Here is a 24,108-nt window from a genome sequence, read left to right as displayed (position 1 = left end):
GTAGTAATGGGGGACAAGAAAATAGCAGGCAAACTGAATGAGCATTTTAATTCAGTGTGGAAGATACCAGTAATATGTCAGAAATTTGAGAGTGTCAGGGGGCAGAAGTGAGTGTAGTTGCTATTACTAAGGGGAAGGTGCTTAGGAAGCCTAAAGGTTTGAAGGCAGGTAGGTGACCTGGACCAGATGGACTGCACCCCAGGGTTCTGAAAGAGGTACTGAAAATTAGTAATGATTTTTCAAGAAGCACGAGATTCTGGAATGGTTCTGGAGGACTGTAATATCACTCCATTGTTTAAGAAGGGAGGAAGGCAGAAGAAAGGAAATTATTGGGCAGTTAGCCTAATTTTAGTGGCTGGGAAGTGTTTGATTCACTATGAATGATGAGGTTTTGGGGCACTTGAGGCCAAAGTCAGCATGGTTTTCCGAAGTAGAAATCTTGTCTGTCAAATCTGTTGGAATTATTTGAGAAATAACAGACAGAAAAGAGAAAGAAGATCAGTGCATGTTGTTTACTTGGATTTTCAGAAAGATTTGACAAGGTGCTGCACATGAGGCTGCTTAAAAAAGATACCATGGTATTGCAGGAAAGATACCAGCATGAATAAAATATTGGCTGACTTGTCAGAGCAAAGAGTGGGATTAAAGGTAGCCTTTTCTATTTGTCTTCTGGTGACTAGTGGCATTCCACAGAGGTCAGTATTAGGTCTGTTTCTTTTCACATTATACTGTTTGTCAGTGATATGATGACTCACTTGAGGGGCTCATGGCTAAGTTTGTGGGCGATACAAAGATTGGTGGAGGGGCAAATCATGTTGAGGAAGCAGGGAGTCTGCAGAAGGACTGGGGCAAATTGGGAATGGGTAAAGAAATGGGAGCTAGAATAAAGTGTAGGGAAATGTATGATCATGCACTTTGGTAGAAGGAATAAAGGCATAGATTATTTTCTAAACAGGAAAAAATTCAAAATTCATAGGTGCAAAGGGACTTGGGAGTCCTCGTGCATGATTCCCTAAAGGCTAACTTGGTGGTAAGGAAGGCAAAGGGAATGTTAGAAACATAGAAAACCTACAGCACAACACAGGCCCTTCGGCCCACAATGCTGTGCCAAACATGTCTCTACCTTAGAACTACCCATAGCCCTCTATTTTTCTAAGCTCCATGTAGCCATCCAGGAGTCTCTTCAACAACCCTATTGTTTCCGCCTCCACCACCACCGCCTGCAGCCCATTCCACAAATCACCACTCTCTGCGTAAAAATCTTACCCCTGACATCTCCTCTGTACCTACTTCCAAGCACCCTAAAACTGTGCCCTCTCGTGCTAGCCATTTCAGTCCTGGGGAAAGGCCTTTGACTATCCACACAATCAATGGCCTCCCATTATCTTGTACACCTTTATTAGGTCACCTCTCATCCTCTGTCACTCCAAGGAGAAAAGGCCAAGATTACTCAACCTATTCTCATAATGCATGTTTCCCAATCCAGGCAACATCCTTGTAAATCTCCTCTGCAACCTTTCTATGGTTTTCACATCCTTCCTGTAGTGAGGCGACCAGAACTGAGCACAGTACTCCAAGTGGGGTCTGACCAGGGTCCTATGTAGCTGCAACATTACTTCTTGGCTCTTAAACTCAATCCCACGATTGATGAAGTCCAATACACTGTACGCCTTCTTAACCACAGAGTCAACCTGCGTAGCAGCTTTGAGTGTCCTATGGACTCAGACCCCAAGATCCCTCTGATCCTCCACACTGCCAAGAGTCTTACCGTTAATGCTATATTCTGCTATCATATTTGACCTACCAAAATGAACCACCTCACACTTATCTGGGTTGAACTCCATTTGCCACTTCTCAGCCCAGTTTTGCATCCTATCAATGTCCCACTGTATCACTGACAGCCCACCACACTATCCACAACATCCCCAACATTTGTACTGTCAGCAAATTTACTCACCCATCCCTCCACTTCCTCATCCAGGTCACTTATAAAAATCACAAAGAGAAGGGGTCCCAGAACAGATCTCTGACCCACACCACTGGTCACTGGACTCCATGCAGAATATGACCCATCTGCAACCAGTCTTTGCCTTCTGTGGGCAAGCCAGTTCTGGATCCACAAAGCAATGTCCCCTTGGATCCCATGCCTCCTTACTTTCTCAATAAGCCTTGCATGGGGTATCTTATCAAATGCCTTGCTGAAATCCATATACACTACATCTACTGCTCTTCCTTCATCAACCACCGGGCCACAAAGCATGAGCAAGGAAACGATATGATTTGTCGATATGAAACGATATGAGTCAGCTGCACCTTTCCTCATTCCCTGTCACACCCACTGTTGAACTTCTTTGGAAGAGGTGGTAGGGGACATAAAAGGCCTAACAATGACGATAACACAGAGACAGCTGAGGCCGAGACTGCAAAACAAAAATTTCTTCAGCAGAAAATATGAGTCTCACATAAAGTATGGCTTTAATGTGACTGGTGACTCACAGTCTCCAAGCCCCCTGTGTGTGATATGTGGAGACAAGCTGTCTAATGAGGCAATGAAGCCCTCAAAACTGCTTCGGCATCTTGAGTCCAAGCACTCTGCACTTAAAGACAAACCTGTTGAGTTTTTTGAGTGGATAAAATGTCAGCAAGCGGGACAGAAGCAAGTGCTGAGAGCCACCACCTCCACAATTGCTGCTGCTCTGAGAGCGTCGTACTTGGTGGCTAGCCATATCGCTAAGGCTAAGAAGCCTTTCATGGTTGGTGAAGAATTGATTCTGCCTGCTGCCAAGGACATGTGCCGTGAACTGTTGGGAGAAGCTGCAGCTCACAAGATGGCACAGGTTTCTCTTTCAGCAACCACGGTTTCAAGGAGAATCGATGACATAGCGGAGGACATCGAGGCACAGCTGTTGGAACAGTTTTACGAGTCACCATGGTATGCTGTCCAGGTCGACTAATCTACTGATGTTGACAATAAGGCAATACTGCTGGTTTATGTGCAATATATATTTCAAGACGATGTGCATGAGGATATGTTGTGTGCACTGCCACTGCCAACTAACACAACTGGGGCAGAGCTATTCTAGTCTTTGACTACACGTCAGGCAAACTGGACTGACGTTCTGTGTTGGAATATGCACAGATGGGGCTGCAGCTATGACTGGACGGCTGCCTGGTTTCACTACCTGAGTCAAAGAGGTTGCTCCTGAATGCCAGTCTACACACACAGGGAAATGCTGGCTAGCTGAAAAATATCACCTGATCTTAACAGCACATTGAGTGGCATTGTTGAAGTTATCAATCACATCAAAGCAAAAACCCTTAACTCACATCTGTTTGAGCAGCTTTGTGAGGAAACGGATGCAGAGCACAAACGCCTTCTCTTTCACACTGAAGTCAGGTGGCTTTCAAGGGGGAGAGCCCTGGCCAGGGTTTTTGAGTTAGAGAGCCGCTACAGAGATTTCTTTCAGGAAAAAAGTCACCACTGGCAGCACACTTCAGTGACGAGGAGTGGATAACAAAACTCGCTTATCTGTGTGACATCTTCAACCTGCTCAATGAACTCAATTTGTCACTTCAGGGGAGAATGACAATTGTCTTCAAGATGGTAGATAAAGTGTCTGCTTTCAAAGCCAAACTGGAACTGTGGGGATGTCAAGTGGACAGGGGCATATTTGACATGTTCCCAACATTAGCTGAGATTTTGGGAGAGACTGAGGCTGCACCGTCCTTCTCACAGCTGGTGTGCGATCACCTATCTTCGCTGTCAACAGAATTCGAGCATTATTTCCCAACCGCAAATGACCCAAGATGTGTAAAGGAATGGGTCTGTGACCCATTTGTGAACATCCCCAGTGAATCATCCATGTCAGTGCAGGAAGAAGATCAACTGCTCAAGCTTGCAAATGATGTTGGGCTGATAAGTATGTTTGACATAACATCTCTGCCGGCATTCTGGATCAAAGTCAAGGCTGAATATCCTGCCACGAAAGCACTGAAAACGTTGCTTCCATTTCCAACATCATATCTCTGCAAAGCGGGGTTTTCTGCAATGAATGCAACGAAAACTAAATTGCGGAATAGACTGGACATAAGGAACCCCCTTCGATTATCACTGTCTCCCATCACCCCTTGATGGGACTGTCTTGTTGCAGGGAAACTAGCACTGATTCAGCGATATTGGTGTGTTGCAATGATTTTATATGTTCACGCGAGGAAAATATGCGCTGTGTGTTTAATATCCAAATGTTACTTAAAATGTTATGATGCTATTGACTTAAATGACTTATAATTGACCTATCACTATATTAATGCAAGGAAAATATGCATTGTGTGCTTAATATTAAATTTGTTAGATAAACCCTTTTAGAAACAAAATTGAGTGTAATAGCCACTTACAAGTGACTTATAGTTGACTTATCACCTATATTCCAGTCGTGGTTAACACCATCAGCCGGTCCGCGGTGCAAAGAAGGTTGGTGACCCGCAGTCGAAGGATACAGCAGGAATAGATCAGTTGCGGATATGGGTGGAGAAATGGCAGATGGAGTTTAACCCGGCCAGATGTGTTGTACAACATTGGGAGATCAAGTGTAAAGGGACACTACACTGCTAACGGTGCTGATGTGCTGTGGGATCTTGGGGTCCAAGTCCACAGCTCCCTGAAACTGGAAACACATGTTGACAGGGTGGTTAAGAAGGCATATGGCATGCTTGCCTTTATTAGTGTTGGAACTGAGTCCAGGAGTCAGGAAGTTACAACTGCAGCTTTATAAAAATTCCAGATAGGCCACATATGAAGCATTGAGTTCAATTCCAAGAAGGATGTGCAGGGTTCAGAGAGGGTGCCGAAGGTGGATTAAGTGGGATGCACTATACGAGCAGGTTGGACTAATGTGGGTTGTTTACTCTGGAGCAGCAGAGTTGGGCTGGGTGAGGTGAGGTAGAGTGGATATTGGTTCCCAAGCTGTGTTTTATTCCTCACTCACAGTTGCCCATAGAACAGTCTTCTTAAACCATTCCAATCAAAGTAATCTGATGTGGGTTTTCCCATTAAGCCGCTGTTGGGCAGGGAGCTTCACGACTTCAACCAGGTGACAATGAAGAATAAGTCATATACGCCCAAATTAGATTTTGCTTTCAAATCTGCATTCATCATTCAGAGGCAAAAACCCAGCCTGTACCCAGGTCCTTAATAAATGGAAGCTGCTCTCTATACGCAATTCTTCAATACATTCAAGTCTTCATGTATTCCAAAAATTGCAAAGTATAATATTCAGAGCATCTATCTGTTTAAGAACTAAACAAAGACAACTCCCACGTTATGGCTATTCGAGTTACAGAATTCGCAAATCACAAACCAAAAAATCTGAGGTACCGAATTAAACTTGCTCAGACAGAATTTATGTGAACAAACAAATAAATGAACAAACACTCTTTTTCAACTGTAATTGACACATGACCAGACATCGCGCCATGGATCACCACAATACAAATGTATGTCATGGTCTGGATCGGTTCCCCTTTAAATTTAGTTAGGTTGTGTTATGATCCGGACCATTGACTCCTTGTTCCCTTCTAATTCCGTTTCACGTGTCCCTTAAGCTTAGCCATTAGGGTAATCTACTCTTCGACCCGAACCGGCAGCTTATACGCCTCTGGTTTTAGCCGTTCGGGGCGAGAGTGTTAGGAAGCCTTAGCTTCCACAAGCTGGAGTTATCCAGCCCGCATTGCAGTGCCAGCAATTCGCCTTCCTTCGCCAGAGTGGGTCTGGGCAAGGTCAATCTGCCAGGGGTGAGTTGAAGGCGGAGTCCTGGCTCGACGTTTATGCCCAGTGTCCATGTCTACCCCTCAAAGAAGAGTCCCGGCTCAGTGCCTGAGTTGAAGGCAGAGTCCTGGCTCGACATTCCTGCCCTGTGTTTGAGCGTCCAAGTTCTGGCTGCAGCGATTCCCAGTCTCCAAGTCCAAGGTCCGTGGCAATCCAAGTTCCCAGTCTCTAGGTCCAAGGTCCGCAGTGGTCCCAGTCATGGCCGCGACGATCCAAGTTCCCAGTGTCATTAGTCCAAGGTCCGCGGCGGTCCCAGTCCATAGTCTCCTAGTCCAAGGTTCGTGTTCCTCTTTGTCCTCTTTAATTTCCTGATCCTCTGTGTAGCGAGTAATAAACACTATTTTATTGAACCTAAGAAAGACGTGTTCGTATCCTGCGTGTGGGTCCTCTCCCAGCACCCTTGTCCCCACCTTGTGACAATGTGGGGATCACCTCTACACTGAAAGATATGAAAAGTGAATCTGAATTTGATAGATACAGTGCAACTGGACATGGCTGAATGTAATCATGTTTGCCTTAGATAAAAATGGAAAATTTCAGGAGACATCAGTTCTTTTTAAAAAAAAAAGCAAGCTTACCTTTTGACTTCAGCCACGGCTTCCATCAGTCGACGAGATGTAGCCAGGAGCAAGGCTACAGTGAGTTCAGCAGTGGCATTGGTCAGGACATCAGGAGTGTAGCCCACTCGAATTCCCCTTCAGACAAAGAGAATACAGAAGTTACTTTATAACTGTCCCAGTGGTCAAAACTAAATCGCATATGTTAGATTCATCTCAGTGGTCAAAGCTAAACTGTGTATATTAAAACTGTCTCAGTGGTCAAAGCTAAACTGTGTACGTGTCACGTATCAAAATAAAAGTAAAGGAAAGAGTCGTCTTCTTGCCTGTAAAGTCAAGATGGTCATCAGAAACCAACAGTCAGCATTGCACTACATCCTTTGTTTTATCATCAATCGTCAATTGTTTTATCGTCATTCCCCACAATGAGAAACATCTACCCTGCATCACATCTTTGGCTAGATTTTAACCTAATGAAAGCTGAGAAACAGACAGAAAAATTCAATTTTTCACCCACATTGAAGTCATAAAAACATCTGGACTTTGGAGCAAAAGAGAAAAAGGACATATAAACAGGGTGGGGAAGGGAGTGTTCCTTGAACAGGCCAGTGGAAAAGAACCCAGGTGCAGACTTTCCTGATTCAGGTATAAATGAGGACGTTTTATGGGGAGGCTCAGAATGAATTGTGCTTTATATAAGATTTAATTTGTACAAATTGACTTGAACGTGTGGTGTTGGTATAAATGCCATGTGGATCAACTCAACTGTAAATTATTACTGTCACTGTACAGTAAAAAACTGTACCTTGCCTACCATCCATACAGATCAATTTATTACAATAGTGCATTGAGGCAGAACAGTAACAGAGTAATGTTACAGTACACAGAAAGGACAGAGAGTGAGGTGCAAGGTCACAGTGAGGTAGATTGTGATGTCAATGGTCCATTAATAAGAGTGGGATAGAAACTGCCTGTGGTAGATGGTTTCAGGGTTTTGCAACTTCTCTCCAACAGAAGGGGAATGAAGAGAGAATGTCTGGGATGGGTGGGATCTTTTATTATGCTGGCTACTTTACCGAGAAATGCAGAAGCAGTCCATGGAGGGCAGCTGGCTGCCATGATGTACTGAGCTGTGTCCATAACTCCCAAGTGCAGAGTAGCTGCCATAACAAGCCAGCTGTATGTGAATAGGATGCCCCCTATTCTGCATTGATACGAATTGGTGAACTCAACATGGCTAGACAAGGACAGGTATTGGTGATGTTCACATCTAGGAACTTGAAACTCTCCACCATCTCAACCTCAGCACCACTGATGTGCTCCAACCCCCTTCTTGAAATCATTTCTGTTGTTGACATTGATGGGAAGGTTATTGTCATGACACCATGTCACTAGACACTCTGTCTGCTTGTTGTACATCAATTCATCGTTATTCGAGATACGGCTCAGTACGGTGGTGTCACCAGCAAACCTATAGATGGGGTTAGAGCAGAATCTGGCTGCACAATCGTGAGTGTAGAGGGAGTAGCGTAGGGGGCTAAGGACACAGCCTTGTGGGGCACCAGTATTGAAAGTAATTGTGGTGGAGGTGCTGCTGTCTATCCTTACTGATGGTGGTCTGTTGGTCAGGAGGCTGAGAGGTAATGTTACAGCTATGCAGGACCTTGGTCAGACTCCAGGTGGAGTACTGTGTTCAGTTCTGGCCACCTCATTACAGGAAGGATGTGGAAACCATAGAAAGGGTGCAGAGGAGACTTACAAGGGTGTTGCCTGGATTGGGGAGCATGCCTTATGAGAATAGGTTGAGTGAACTCGGCCTTTTCTCCTTGGAGCCATCGCGGATGAGAAGTGACCTGACAGAGGTGTATAAGATGATGAGAGGCATTGATCATGTGGATAACCAGAGGCTTTTTTCCCAGGACGGAAATGGCTAACATGAGGGGGCATAGTTTTTTAAGACGCTTGAACGTAGGTACGGGGTGGGGGGGGGGGGGGAGGATGTCAGAGGTATGTTTTTCACACAGAGAGCAGTGGGTGTGTTGCTCTGGAAGATGATTTTCTCCATCATAAGCCTATGTACCTCCTACCTGATGGGAGTCACCTGAAGAAAGCATGTCCCAGATAGATAGTCAGGGTCCTTAATGATGGATGTCCCCTTCTCGAGGCACTGCCTTCTAAAGATGTCCTCGATGGTGGGGAGGCACTGCCAGTGATAGTGGTAGAGGTGAATACAATAGGGAATTTTAAGAGACTCTTAGATAGGTACATGGAGCTTAGAAAAATAGAGGGCTATGCAGTAGGGAAATTCTAGGCAGTCTCTGGAGTAGGTTACATGGTGGCACAACATAGTGGGCCAAAGGGCCTGTAATGTGCTGTAGATTTCTGTGTTCTATGTTCCAAGTCAAGGATCCAGTTGCAAAGGGAGATGTTGCTTTCCCAGGTCTAGGAGTCTGAAGCTGAGTTTGTTTGGAATTATAGTATTGATGGCGGAGCTATAGTCAATAAACAATAGTGTAACGTTAGTGTTAGGTTCTAACACCTCTAGGGATGTACACTGAAAACTGGGCACAAAATTCCCCACCATCGAAGACATCTTTAGAAGGCAGTGCTTCGAGAAGGGGACATCCATCGATAAGGACCCTGACTATCTATCTGGGACATGCTTTCTTAGGTGACTCCCATCAGGGAGGAGGTACATAGGCTTATGATGGAGAAAATCATTTTAACGATCACCTTCCAGAGCGACGCATCAGGTAATTAGGGAGATACCAATTGGATAATTTATTGAAATCAGTATTTTTCATTGGTCAAGTCTGCTTAAGATTAATATGTATGTCTTTTATATTAAAATTGAAAGAAGGGTTGATCTTCATATCTGGAAATTCAAGATGGTCATCTTGATATTTTAGATCTCGTTATTTACTTTATCAATAAGGAAGCAGCCTGTGCACCTCTTCCAATTCCCAGCAACTTGCATCAGACACCTCCAGGTACATCTCATGTTACATGCAGAGTAAAGAACTTTGTGTTTTGTTCCACCAAATGCTCCCAGGACAGGTACAGCACAGATCAGATACAGAGCACTGTCTCAAAGCTTCCATGGAGAATCTAGTCAGATGCAGAGGAAGACTAACAAAATACTTGGAACTGAAGACTGTTTCTGTCACGTGTTGCACAAATCCAACATTCAGGTCAAAATCTGTAATATTGACATTAAAATGCTTTACCTTTTTTTGATTTCTTCTAAAGAGAGATGATCAAACCCCACAGACATGGTGCTGATAACTTTCAGGTTGGGTCCTTTATCAAGAACAATATTAAAATAAAGCATTAACTGAGCATATCCATACATTATTGACCTTAGTTTTAAACTGAAGTTTGATTATCATTGAACACATGAATACATATGGAGCAAAAGTCATACATTGCACAAGGCACATACAGCACATATGAGGTATTAGTAAGCATGAGGTGCTCCATTGGTTGGGGTTGACCATGGATGTTTACATGATACACAAGCCAGGGCTGTACGATGTGGAGAGCAAGCTGTGGTCCATCCAGCAGGCTCCTCATCTCCATGCAGCTGGTGAATCCAAAGTAACAGCAGGAACCGATACAGTTTGGCACTAGTGGCATTGCAGGAATTGCAAGTCAGTATTGACACGGGATTGCCTTAGGAACTCTAGCTCCAGATTTTTCCTCAGGGTTTACTCCCGAAGCCTTTCCCACAAATGAGTATAGATGTAAGGCAGTGGAGGTTTGAGATCAGAATTTTCCTTCTCCTCGATGAGCTGCCAACTGCAGCTGATGAGCCTCATCTGCCCAAAGCGACTGGTTTTCAGGCACCAGTAACCTGCCTTTACCCCTTCTCCTGTCAGTAGAAACGGTTCTGATGGGCTTCGTAGCTTAACCACATGAAAAGGCCAGGAGCTGAACTTGGTTGTGAGAGGCCATTTGAGAAGCACACCATTGGGAGAGTTTAAAAGGTAGTGTGAGCTTATCCCCACTAGCACCCTTGGCTATGTCAACCTCAAGGAGCAGCAATGAACATATAGTCACACACACAAAAAAATATATAGCCCAAGTCACTGTGACCTGTCCTGTAAACTGGTGGTGCAGGGTGCTGTCAGAAAGAACAAGCAGTTCTCAGCACTCTGCAGATGAACACACGCACACAATCCAGTTTGCCTTCCACTGAGCGAATACTGGACAGCAGCACCGACAAGAGGGTCCAGCATAGACACTGCACCACACAGCCTGTGGCAGGTCCCCTCCAGGACTGCAGCATGAGACTTAATCCTTGCCACAACTGCAGCCACATAACTCCCCTGCTGTCAGTCTCTCCAATAAACCAATGAGCCAGACTTGCAGCATTTTACATTACCCATCTCCAATAGAGTCTTGCAATCAAATCGCTGATGGGGTGGACCTGCAGTACTTGAAGTTCTTAATGAACAGCATCAAGTTCAGCACTAAAGAGTTTTCAAGTTCTATTATGTAGAAGTTTACCAAAAAAAAAGTGTTATTACATCTGAAGCTCTGAAAGGAGTGGGGAAAATAGTTGCCTCCTGCATCATTAGACACTGAGAAGTTCTAAGGGAAGCAAGGTCACATCCAATGACATTTCATTCTGATGACAGCAGATTACTAAAACTACAGTGTGGTTACTATAATCAATAACTTTCCCCAATTGGTGAAGCCTTTATAACCAAAGAACTCAGACTACATGGTTCTGGGGCCCATTGCCAGTAGCTACTCTCTGTAGGGGTCCCCAGGAAGAATTGGGAACAAATTCAGCTGTTGAGCGCCACCCAGTGAGAGGTACTGTAAATTCTGCAAATGCTGTAGTCAAGATCTGGCTCAAAATACTGCACATATGGGAAAACTAAAACAAAATAGAACTTGCTGGGAATGCCTATCAGGTTAAGCACATCTGAGTTAACATTTCGAGTAATGATCATTCATCAGAATCATCAATCTCTGTTTCAGTAACACTGCTGAATTGTCCGCTGGACAGAGACAAATGCAACTGTGGGAATTATTGTTTCAGAGAGGGCATAGAGGAAATGAGTGACACTAACCGAATCCTGTGGGTCAGCCAATATGAAATGACTATATATTTTACATTTTAAAATATTCTTCAATATTAAGAACGTTGCAAAAAGAATCATAATTTCCCATACTTCCATGCAGAATTTAACTTAATTTACTCAATACAAGGCAATGTTCATAACTATAGTTCAAGTAACTTGATAGTTATACACAGAACAAGCAACCTGTAGCAAGGTGAACTTAATAGATTGGTAATCTCTGTACTAGAACCAGGCTTATTGGGCTGGATGATTCTGAAAACCATCAGATTGTTGTAAAAGTTTAATTGGTGAACATCGAGTATATTGGCACTTCAAACTCATCTGATCCAATATGTCACATCATGTGATTGGCTTAATTGGATTATAGTTTCATAATTGTGTTTTTGGATTTGTAATACAGAGAAAGCCTGTTCTACGTCCACCATGATAAGATCATAAAATCTTATAGATGATGTTATTCAAGCCATTATGTCCTCGTCATCTCTGAAAGAAGTATTGATTAACTTGATATGGCTACTCTTCCCCCATAGATGAAAGTTTTGAATTCAATAGCTTTTTTCCAAAGTATAAAAAGTGGTTAAAAAAAAGCAAATGACCATGAAACTAAGAGAATACTGTCAAGTTATAACTGATTCATTTTTGTCCTCTGGGACAAACTTCAGGAAAGGCCTGTACATTAACTCTTCCTGCATCAACATGATTGATGCTTAGCTGCTATTTGAAGTAATCCATGATGTGCTGGGGCATCCCACAAGTATCATCTTGTTTCCAGCACCAACATAGCATGCCCACTAGTCACTAACCATAACCTGTGTGCCTTTGGAATGTGGGATGGGACCACAGCACCCAGAGAAAGCAGGAATCATGTGCAAACTCCTTACAGATAGTGACTGGAGTTAAACCCTGACTGCTGGTCGCCGGTGCCCTTTGTCGATTCAAACACAGTACCTAAAGATGAGTAAGGATGGATATCATCGATGACACCCTCATGTTATCCACATCCTGAAACATAATAAAATCAGTCTAAGCTCACTTTTATGCATTGTGGGGCCACTGGTTTATGGTGACAATTAAAAATATTCTAGAACAGCAAAAAATATAAATTCTAGTTGATCTATTTTGTCACCTTGTGAAGTTTTACTGAAAGATGATAATTAACAAAAAAGGACTTGCTGATTTGTTGTAATAAGTTAGTAAATTGTCATGTGTACCAAAGTACAGTGAAAATCTTTGTTTCAGGTGCCATCCAGACAGATAATTCCACTACAACAGTGCATTGAGGGAAAACAATAACAGAATGCACAATGAAATTTAGTCAGTGAGAAAGTGCAGTGCAGACAGACAATAACGTGCAAAAGCCATTACACAGCTCAAGTTTTCTGATTTTAAACACGCATGAAGCATTTTAATCATACCTGCGGCATCTAAAAGTTCCCTGTCTATCTCCTCAGTCAGTAAACAATACAGCCCATGCACTCCAGCAACCTCTTTGAGTAACTCGGAACGAGGAACAGGGTCATCGGAATCCCACTGCTTAAGATCACAGCTGAAACAAAATTTAAAAAGGAAAATAGATTCGGACCAATTAGTTCTACCACTTTTTCCACAAGAGTCAGATGATCATGAGTTCAAGCCTTTCAACTCTACAAATCTTAACTTTCTACCTGAAAGGAAAGCACCACAGCTTCCCCAAGAAACTAACACAGGTTCTGCACAACATTCCCTGCTACTACCCCTCCCCAGTGACCAAGCTCTTGCAATGTTTCCTGAAGGAATGCACCCAACATTGGGGAAATACGCTACATAAGGCCTAGACTTAGCATTAACGTCCTTACCTTCGTATGCTGTCTGACAGTTTATAAACCCAAGGTCCTGTACATTGTTTATGCAGTTTCTTGACTTAGATTGCAAAGTTCAAAAATTAGTTACCTATTCCCTTATGTATTTGTACATGGACTGACTTAAAATACAGTTTGGTTTTTATGTTGTCAACTGTACTTTGAAAATGCATAATGTCATACTTAACTACATTTGGTATCATCTACCATGTGTCTATATTTACTTATCCATGTTTGTTCATTTAGGCCAAAGATATCTGACCTGGATATCTCTTTCCATAAATACTGCAAGACTTTCTGAATGTTTTCAACATTTTCTGAAAACACAGGAGCAAGAAATAGCATCAGTACTAGGTCAGCCATCCCTGAAGCCTTCCCCAACATTCACACGATCATGGCAGATCTTTTACCTCCAAGGCAATTTACATACCCTATCCCTTTCTCCCTCGATTCATTTAACATCCAGAACCCTATATCTTGAATAACTGTACATTGACTTTTTAATTTTCTGACCAAAGTTGATAACCTCATATTTTCTGGCAAATGATGTTCTGTCTGTCATATTTTTCTCTACTCACTTAGCTTGTCTACATCCTTTGAAGCTTCTTCGTATCTTCATCACAGATCCCATTCCCATTTAGTTTCCTTGTCATCACCAAACTTAAAGATAACACATTTGGCCCCCTCAGTCAGAACTTTTAAAGGTATGAAAAAAGGAGAAAACTGCAAAGGTAAATGTGGATCCTTACAGACAAAATTCAGAGAAATTATGATGGTAAATAAGGAAATAACAGAGAAAATTAAACAAACAATTTGTATTTGTCTTTGTGGAAGGTGACTGAAAAAACTTGTCAGAAACACCAGAAGAGCATTGAGAACGAGAAAGTGAACAAAATCAGTTCCAGTTAAAATAAACTCGAGGTGTTCTTCAGTCTGAACGTTTACAAATCCCAAGGACTGACGACCTACTTCTCAGCGTTTTGAAAGAGGAGAGAGGAGAATTAATGGATTCATTTGCTACTCGAAATTCTAGATTCTGGAATGATTCCTATGGAAGGTTACAAATGTGCCCAAGTTCAGACAGAACAACATCTTTTGTTATTATGTAAAAACAGAGGAAGAGAGAAAGTTACTAATCTACTATTCTATCAGTAATTGGGAAATGATAAAATCCATAATGACAAAAGTAATAACAGAATAACTAGAAAAAAACTGGAATATCTAGAAAAACAAATACTAGAGATACATCTATTTTTATTTCAGATTTTCAGGATCTGTGATCTTCAGCTTTTCAGTCTCAAAAAATAATAAGATTAAGCAAAGTTAACATGAACTTATAAAAGGAAACTCATTTAATGAATCTACTGGAGTTTTTTGAAGTTATAACTGGCAGAATACACAAAGGAGAACCAGTGGATATGACATATTTTCAGAGGGGTTCCCACATTGAAGGTAGGTGAGCCAGCTTAAAACACACAAATGAGGTGATGTACAGGCAGTAATGAGAATCAGTTACAGACAGAAAGTAAAGAGTAGGGGTACATGTGGCTGTCCAGGTTGGCAAACTCTATCAGTGAATTAACACAGAAGTGCTTGGTCCCAGCTATTCAGAATCTATATTACCAATTTAGCTGTATAAGACAATGGTAACGCTTAATTTGGAGCATTGTGTACAGTTCTGATCACATGGCTACAGGAAAGATGTCAATGAGATGGAATATGTACAGAAATAATTTACAAGGACGTTTGCAGGACTTGAGGCCCTCAGTTATAGGGAAACATTGAATAGGTTAGGGTAGGGGTCCATGGACCCCTTGGCACAACAAAGATTGGGAACTCCTGGGTTAAGGAGAACTCTGCAGGTCAGGCGGCATCTATGGAAAAGAGTAAATAGTCAATGCTTCGGGCTGAGGCCTTTCATCAGGACTGGAAAGGAACAGCAGGAGTAAGAGGGTGGCGGGGACGGGAGAATGAAGTACAATGTGGTAGGTGATAGGCGAAACCGGGGGGCGGGGGGGGAGGTGAAGTAAAGCACTGGGAAATTGATTGGTGAAAGAGATGAAGAGCTGGACAAGGGGGAATATGGTAGGACAGGACAGAAGACCATGGAAGTGGGAGGAGCACCAGAGGGAGGTGCTGATCAGGTAAGGAGATAAGATGAGAGAGGGAACAGGAATGGGGGAATGATGAAGAAGGGAATGGGAATCAAGTACCAGAAGTCTGAAAAATCAGAGAAACAAAGACAGAAAGCATTGTTGTTCATTGGATGGTCAGTGGCTTATCAGAAAGACAAGAAAAAAAATCAATGGAATTTGTGCTGTTTAAAGAACTCATGAAAACCTCTGCTTTTCATACCACTCCAGATTTATATAATTAATGTGCGATGATATTTACTTTAGCCCACATCAGTGTTGGACTTCCAGGGAGTTGCTTGGATCATTCCTTACCGAGAGCACCAGTTCTGCTCCAATAAACGTACTGGGAAATAGCTGGAATTATTTACTGATTAAGGTTACCCTCATTTCCTATGGAGGAGAAGACTATTTCAGTAGCCCATGCGACAAATATGTAACAGCAGATAATATAATGCTGGTAAGTGTGAGGTGCTACATTTTGGTAGGAATAATCCAAATAGGACATACATGGTAAATGGTAGGGCATTGAAGAATGCAGTAGAACAGAGTGATCTAGGAATAATGGTGCATAGTTCCCTGAAGGTGGAATAGGGTGGTGAAGAAAGCTTTTGGTATGGTGGCCTTTATAAATCTGAGCATTGAGTACAGAAGTTGGGATGTAACGTTAAAATTGTACATGGCATTGGTAAGGCCGAATTTGGAGTATTGTGTACAGTTCTGGTCACCGAATTATAGGAAAGATGTCAACAAAATAAATTGAGTACAGAGAAGATTTACTAGGATGTTACCTGGGTTTCAGCACCTAAGTTACAGAGAAAGGTTGAACAAGTTAGGTCTTTATTCTTTGGAGCGTAGAAGGTTGAGGGGGGACTTGATAGAGGTATTTAAAATTATGAGGGGGATAGATAGAGTTGACGTGGCTTTTTCCATTGAGAGTAGGGGAGATTCAAACAAGAGGACATGAGTTGAGACTTAGGGGGCAAAAGTTTAAGGGTAACATGAGGGGGAATTTGTTTACTCAGAGAGTGGTAGCTGTGTGGAATGAGCTTCCAGTAGAAGTGTTAGAGGCAGGTTCAGTATTGTCATTTAAAGTAAAATTGGATAAGTATATGGACAGGAAAGGAATGGAGGGTTATGGGCTGAGTGCGGGTCAGTGGGATTAGGTGAGAGTAAGTGTTCAGCACTGACTAGAAAGGCCAAGATGGCTTGTTTCCATGCTGTAATTGTTTTATGGCTATATGGTTATATACATCGTAAGAACAGACAAAGCAGGCACAGTAGAACCATAGAACATTACAACACAGAAACAGGCCATTTGGCCCTTCTTGGCTGTGCCAAACCATTTTTCTGCCTAGTCCCACTGACCTGAACCTGGCCTATATCCCTCCATACACCTCTCATCCATGTACCTGTCCAAGTTTTTCTTAAATGTTAAAAGTGAGACCACATTTACCACTTCATCTGGCAGCTCATTCCACACTCCCACCACTCTCTGTGTGAAGAAGCCCCCCCCTAATGTTCCCTTTAAACTTTTCCCCCTTCACCCTTAACTCATGTCCTCTGGTTTCTTTCTCCCCTAGTCTCAGTGGAAAAAGCCTGCTTGCATTCACTCTGTCTATACCCATCATAATTTTATATATCTCTATCAAGTCTCCCCTCATTCTTTTACGCTCCAGGGAATAAAGTCCTAACCTATTCAACCTTTCTCTGTAACTCAATTTCTCAACTCCTGGCAACATCCTTGTAAACCTTCTCTGCACTCTTTCAATCTTATTAATATCCTTCCTGTAATTTGGTGACCAAAACTGCACACAATACTCCAAATTCAACCTCACCAATGCCTTATACAACCTCACCATAACATTCCAACTCTTATACTCAATACTTTGATTTATAAAGGCCAATGTGCCAAAAGCTTTCTTTGCTACCCTACCTAGCTGTGATGCCACTTCTAGGGAATCTTGTACTTGTAGTCCCAGATCCCTCTGCTCTACTGCACTCCTCAGTGTCCTACCATTTACCTTGTATGTTCTACCTGGGTTTGACCTTCCAAAGTGCAATACCTCACACTTGTCTGTATTAAACTCCATCTACCATTTTTCAGCCCATTTTTCCAGCTGGTCCAGATCCCTCTGCAAGCTTTGAAAACCTTCCGCACTGTCCACTACATCTCTAATCTTTGTATCATCAGCAAATTTGCTGATCCAATTTGCCACATTATCATCCAGATCGATATAAATGACAAATAACAATGGACCCAGCACTGATCCCTGTGGCACACCACTAGTCACAGGCCTCCACTCAGAGAAGCAATCCTCCACTACCACCTCTGACTACTCACCATGTATACCAAGTGACTGAATCTTCCGAACGAACCTCCCATGTGGGACCCTGACAAAGATTTTACTGAAGTCCATGTAGACAACATCCACTTCCTTCCCTTCATCCACTTTCCTTCTAACCTCCTCAAAAAACTCTAATAGATTGGTTAAACATGACCTACCACACACAAAGACCTGTTGACCCTCCCTAATAAGTCCCTGTCTATCCAAATACTTGTAGATCCTATCTCTCAATACTCCTTCCAATAATTTAGCTACTACCAACGTCAAACTTACCGGCCTATAATTTCCCAGCTTACTTTTAGAGCCTTTTTTAAACAACGGAACAACATGAGCTATCCTCCAATCCTCCTCTGGCACTTCACCCGTAGATACCGACATTTTAAATATATCTGTCAGGGCCCCTGCAATTTCAACACTAGTCTCATTCAAGGTCCGAAGGAATACCCTGTCAGGTCCTGGGGATTTATCTACTCTGATTTGCCTCAAGATAGCAAGCACCTCCTCCTCTTCAATGATGAGAAACTACTGTTTTCAATGAATAAAGACTGAATCCAAGTAAAGTTATTCCATATTTGTCTATTTGTTCATCTAAAACCAAGTCCCACACCACCCTGTTTTCATTGAAACTGTCAAGAGAAGCTCAATTGTACATACCAACAATGCCTCCAATGGGAGTTCATGGGTTAAAACTTTACTTCAAGATTGTGAGCATATAACGGCAGGGTTTTCAGGGCAGCACTGAGAGAATGATGTAAGGTGGATGAAGGATCTTTTCAACAGGACTCTCCGACGTTGTGTCACATTTGGGGAAATCTCCTCTTGAGACTTTGAATAGTGAAGGCTATGCAATTATTTTCCATAATTTTCTGTAGTGGTGCAATTGAATCAGATAGCGAACTTAGATTTGTGATTACAATATCGGCTTATTACGGCGGTGGGGGGGGGGAGTTCAAGTCTGTAAACAGCTGCTCATCGAAGGCTTGATAAGTGTTTGGAGATAACAACAAGGGAATGGTTTGTATTAAAATTCATTTGCACAGCATGAAGGATTTTGTGATGGCCTTCAACTTAAGTGTTTTGGGATCTTGATTATCTTATCATTGCCTATTTTTTAATCTGTTGTTGGTGAATGTTTTGTAGTAATTATTTACATTTCATAAAGAACAAAGTCTAAACCCATATCCAAACATACCTCTTGTATGTCCTCTCTGCTGTGTTGAAAATGCCACTCACATTGTTTCCTAATCTAATCTACTTATTCTCAGAATGCAACTATTTGCTTCACTCTTTATCACCGTGCTGTCTTCTCCATACAGTATTAAAACTAACTGCCCAATTTAATCACTTTCTTTCATATCTTTTCACTCTATCACTCTATCTCAACTTGCATTTCTCACTAATTAAAAAAAGAACAATGAAGAAATTGAGCAACAGCTAATCAAGTTACAAACTGAACTGAGCACAGTTCACCAACATACACTCCCGAATCCCACTCCTCCCTCCCCCAACTCCAAAGAGCTGCACAGTTCCCAGGGTTTCCTGATCCCTTTTAACGTTCAGAGTAAAAGCAAATAATTACGTCTGTTTTAAAACTGAAATTAAAGCAATGTGTTATCACTGCTAGGTGATCAGCTGAATACTTTGCAATTGTGAAATGCAATTAAATTCTTGCACTATTTTAATGTAAAAACTTATGCAGACACCAAGAACTCTTTACAGCAGTTAATGTAGTAGTGACCACTGCGCCACAAACTAATTTATCTCTTGCACTTTTTTGGTAATGCATTATGGAGGATGCATTTAACTGAGGAAGTCAGGATTCCACTAGGTCTAGTGGATAAGGGTGGAAGGATGGTGGAGATATGTCTTACCAAAGGAGGCATAAGGTGCTCCTTCGCTCCGCTAGCCAGCAGGTCACCCATGAGCAAAGTGTAACACACCTGCCCCCCCCCCCCCAGGCAGGGTCGGGTCACGTGAAGTCATGGGAGCAGCTGGTGCAGATCACATGTCCTGACAGCAGGTAGCCAACCTCTGAAGAGGATTCATATCGGTTTGGGTCACCTATCTTGTAAAAAGGCACTACCCAGAAGGAGGAAATGGCAAACCATGTCATACGACGTGACACATAATGATGATAAGTGGATAAAGATTAAGGAAAAAAATTATGAAGGGTCGAGTGCATTCTTTTAAGTTTGTCCTATTCAACTAACAAAACTTAGGAGTAAGTTCATTTGAAAAAAACCCTACACAGCTGCAAAATCAGAGTTTCTAACATTTTGGCAATCACCTCATACCCACTACTGCACAAATGGTCAAAATCTGATTTGTCCCTGATGCCAAGGTATGCCATATTGAAAGAGAATGAGTCACATCACACACTGCCTTTTAATGAACCAAAGTTCTGCTTTTTTTTAAACACATGCTGGGTATTCTCATGGCACTTTGTTTCCGCAAGACTTTATCACTTGTAAGCAGAGTTTCTACTGATTGTAATGCATACCTTGAGGGAGGGACTGATTAAAATCTTTGAAACATATCTCATGTCTTATAATCACAACATCGTAACTTGAGCTTGCAGAGATCTCCTTTCTGCAGGAAATGTAATGAGACTGAGGCATACACAGCTCTCTACTCATCCACAAACTATTATATAAATGACAGCTCCACATACAGTAATACTGTCAAGCAACAAAATTAATGGCTAATTGATGTTTATTTTTAAGGAGCAATTTGACAATGTTATCTTTTACATGGAATTGATTACCTTTTCCTTCAAAGTCCCACCTAGCTCCACATTGTACATTCTCATATCAATCAGAAACACACCAAATCATTTCTAATACGTTGAAACATTTTGAAGGTATTATTTGCATCTACCCTTAATACATTGTATAGTATTGTGAATTAACAAATCCATAGATCAGTGCCGATGTACTTCTGCCTCTTCAGTCTCACTCAGGGCTGCAATGTCAATGTTCTACCTTGCAGCTCTCTGGCTGTTCTTCACTCTGGCCTGTTTGCTGTCGGGTTGTCCAATAGCACGCGCTCGTTCCAAGTGCCAAAGGTGAGCGCTGTCACCTTGCCTTTTGTTCTGTTTGTTCGACCGCCGAGATGGGATCCCCGCCAGGGTGTAGCGGGCAATGTTTAGGGACCTTTTCTAACCCTTCCTCATAGTACGGAGGTGAAGGGGGCTGCTGAGTCGCCCAGGCAGACGCCGCTTCGGTCAGCGAAAACCCACCATTAGACCTGAGCCGCCGGTGACCACAGCTCGCAGTGCATCCACGGCGCTCGCCCATCGCCGCACGACTTGAAAGGTTAGACGGTGATGATGATGGTGTCGAGACTAGCGCTTGATTTGGATTTAAGTATGGGGTGTCAGGGAGGGTTTCAGGCGGTTTGTACACCTTTGGTCCCCACCCGGCACTCAGCTCTCACCCGTGGCTTCCCGTCGCCGTTTTCATGCGACAGCGGCCACACCCCGGGCAACGGCCTTGACAAGCCGGCTAAACCAGGAGAGGGTAGCCGACGGGTCTCAAACCCTCGGTGAGGTAGGGAGTTGTCTATCCCAGCATATGAAGGCAGTCTCCAGCGGACTGAGACCAATGGAAGGTCTCCCGGTCAAGCAGGCGGTCTCTGCACGTCCTGGTCACTCACCGCGCCTGGTCCCATCTCCACCGTCCCGTCTCCTGTCTGACACTGGATCCAGATGGGGATTGGGAAGAGAGAGTGAGGCTGACCCTCCCTCACTGAAATCCAAATCAAGCGCCAGTCTCCACACCATCATCAAATCCATTTTCAGTACACATTAATGGAAAACAGCATTCAATATTTGCCTCTCAACAATACGTTTGGGAGCACTAATCAATTCTACATTATATTATTTTAAAATTTTAGTTCAAATAAACTATTAGAGCTTACTTCTTTTTGCCCATCATCTTTGAAAGTAGGTGAATTATTTAGACAGAGTAAATCAAGCGCAGACTTACACAGTAACCAAAAGGACTTCTCTCATTCCTCAGTCATTCACAGACACAGCAAGATCATGACTGGGTAATTGAAACAACAATTACTACTTTTCTTTACACTATAGATTTGTGATTCTCCTTCATTGCTGGAGGTATTGTCTCTCCTCACAGGAGCCCAGCTGCTCTGACTAGAGTTTGATATCTGCCCTCCTGACCTTTCTTCCGACGTGAACACGAAATATCAAAGGCAACTTCCAACAAAAACAGGAGATGCTCTGAGCACTGATAAAGAGTTTGGAGACCCTTCATCGGATTTCCAGCATCCCAAAGACTATCGCAATCCGTCTTCATCGCAAAATCAGATGTGCTAACTTCCGGCAAGGATCCCTGGCTGGGCGCCATAAGAAGTTAGTTTTCTCCCACGTTCGTCAGTTGCGGAATACCTTGGGTAACAGGTTGTTCTGCATGGCTCAGGTATTGACAGAGGTCAATGAACACAGATCCCTGCCAAGAAAGCAAGTGTTTATGCCTGTTTGTATGTACATGTGTGTTTGGGGGGGGACGGTCTCTTCACTCTGTCAGCGTTCTGCTCAGATTTGCCGTGATCAGATGACGACGGTACTGGGAGACCCTCTAGCGCTAATCATCTTTGCCAACTCATCGCCTTTCTGTCCCCAACACCGAGCACCGAGCGCATTGAGTAAAAGACAAGCCCGGGGAAAGCGGACATTCGGGGGAGAGTGGGAGATACAGTAAATGTCACGACGGGAAAATACACAGAAGTCTAACGAATTTTCTTCAACGGGTTGAAACTGCAGAATATCGGGAGCAGTTTATTGAACGAGCGTCCTCCACGCACTGTCCAACTGATCACAAATACCCCCGGTACAAAGTTTGTTTAGAAATGTGAAATTCCTGCGATACGGCAGGAAGACGCGGCCACACGACTCTTTCCCCAGCGGTTCCTTACTTACATGCCCGAGTCCCGGAGCGCCTGCAAGCCTTTCCGTGGGATCCGCCGGGTCACGTAGACCCGCGCCAGCTGCAGTTTGCCCTGCATGCTCTGTCCCGGCTCGCTGCTGGCGGCTCGTCTCAGCTCCGACAGCACACGGCAGCTTAAACCCCTCAGCCACATCCTGACCACTTGTATCGCCAATGCAAACAAGGACTTTGAGAGCGCTCCGCTTTCAATTAATTCAAACAAGGGGAGCCTCGACAACTGGCCAATATTTGATGGAGGTCATGTCGTCACTTAGTCGATTTGCAAAGGACTCTGCTTTCCCGGGGTCAAACATTAGCACAGTGTTTCCCAACGCTTTTGTTTAGCACTCCCACCCCCCCACCCCCTAAGCTCTCAAAAGCAAACGCATCTTTCTCGCACGTCTATGTTCGTCCACTCCCCACCCAGCCGGAGCAATGATAAAGATCTCCACACTTTCCATCCCAACAGTTTCCACATCCAATGGCTCATTGTTCCAACACCTCCTAATGAAGCATTTGGAACATATCTTCCTTTCGGCACTCAAGGGAACATTTGTAGACTCTTCAATGCAGACTGCCCTTTGCACAGCACTTCTCACTGCAGTTGAACTAAATGATTCCTAACCAGGAAATTAATTTCATCTCCCCCAGCAGCACTGAAATGTTCATCAACAACCTCTCTCTTGATGTCAGCAAACCAAAGAGCTGATTACTGACTAGGATTGGAGGAAACTGGCCGCCCATGAGCCAGTCTTCATCAGCGGATCAGAGGTGGGGAGGGTCAGCAGCTTTGAACTCTCTGGTGTTATCAGTTCAGAGGATCTGCCCTGGGTAAGGACAATTACAAAGGACGTGGCAGCACCACCACCTTCTTCAAAGTTTGTGAAGATTCAGCATGTCATCTAAAACTTTGACAGATGCTCAGTGGAGAGCACACTGACTGAATGCATCACAGCCTGGTATGGAAACACCAGTGCCCTTGAAGGGAAAAGCCTGCACAAAGTAGTGGATATGGCCCAGTCCATCACTTTAGACTAAAGCCCTCTCACCATCGAGCACATCTGCAGGAAAGCAATGTCCTTCATCAAGGACGCCCACTATACAGGCCATGCTCTTTTCTCGCTGTGCCATCAGGAAGGGGGTACTGAAGCCTCAGGTTCCACACCACCAAAAAACTATCCCATCCAGTCCTTTTACAGTATGGGAGTCCCAGTCAATATGTGGAAAGTTAAAATCACCTACTGTAACATGTTTCTAGCACCAGTATACAATTTATCTAAAAATTTGTTCCTCTAAACCCCTTGGATGGTTGGGTGGTCTGTAATATAGCCCCATTAATGTGGTCATACCTTTCATATTCCTCAGTTCCA

The 24,108-nt window shown here is 43.2% G+C and overlaps 1 protein-coding gene across 2 annotated transcripts in view; it reads right to left on the bottom strand.

Annotated features, from left to right (window-relative positions):
- Nucleotides 1-22,980, bottom strand: part of LOC132394206 (glyoxylate reductase/hydroxypyruvate reductase-like) — a 51,438-nt gene extending 28,458 nt beyond the window's left edge. The window contains exons 1-4 of one of the 2 annotated variants that reach the window (XM_059970071.1): nucleotides 22,732-22,980; nucleotides 12,890-13,020; nucleotides 9,609-9,681; nucleotides 6,403-6,519 (exon numbers count right to left, since the gene is read on the bottom strand). In XM_059970071.1, coding sequence (XP_059826054.1) covers nucleotides 6,403-6,519; nucleotides 9,609-9,681; nucleotides 12,890-13,020; nucleotides 22,732-22,892 — 482 coding nt within the window. In that variant the 5' untranslated portion in view covers nucleotides 22,893-22,980. Of the gene's footprint in view, nucleotides 1-6,402; nucleotides 6,520-9,608; nucleotides 9,682-12,889; nucleotides 13,021-21,778; nucleotides 21,909-22,731 lie in introns of those variants that run through there. The other variant, XM_059970072.1, reaches the window with a different exon arrangement.
- Nucleotides 22,981-24,108: the final 1,128 nt, after the last annotated feature.

The sequence above is a fragment of the Hypanus sabinus genome, chromosome 5 (genome assembly GCF_030144855.1).
Source record: "Hypanus sabinus isolate sHypSab1 chromosome 5, sHypSab1.hap1, whole genome shotgun sequence".
In the NCBI taxonomy this organism is placed as follows: domain Eukaryota; kingdom Metazoa; phylum Chordata; class Chondrichthyes; order Myliobatiformes; family Dasyatidae; genus Hypanus; species Hypanus sabinus.
The sequence above is the reverse complement of the archived record's forward strand: the minus strand, read 5'-3'. Positions and strand labels throughout refer to the sequence as shown.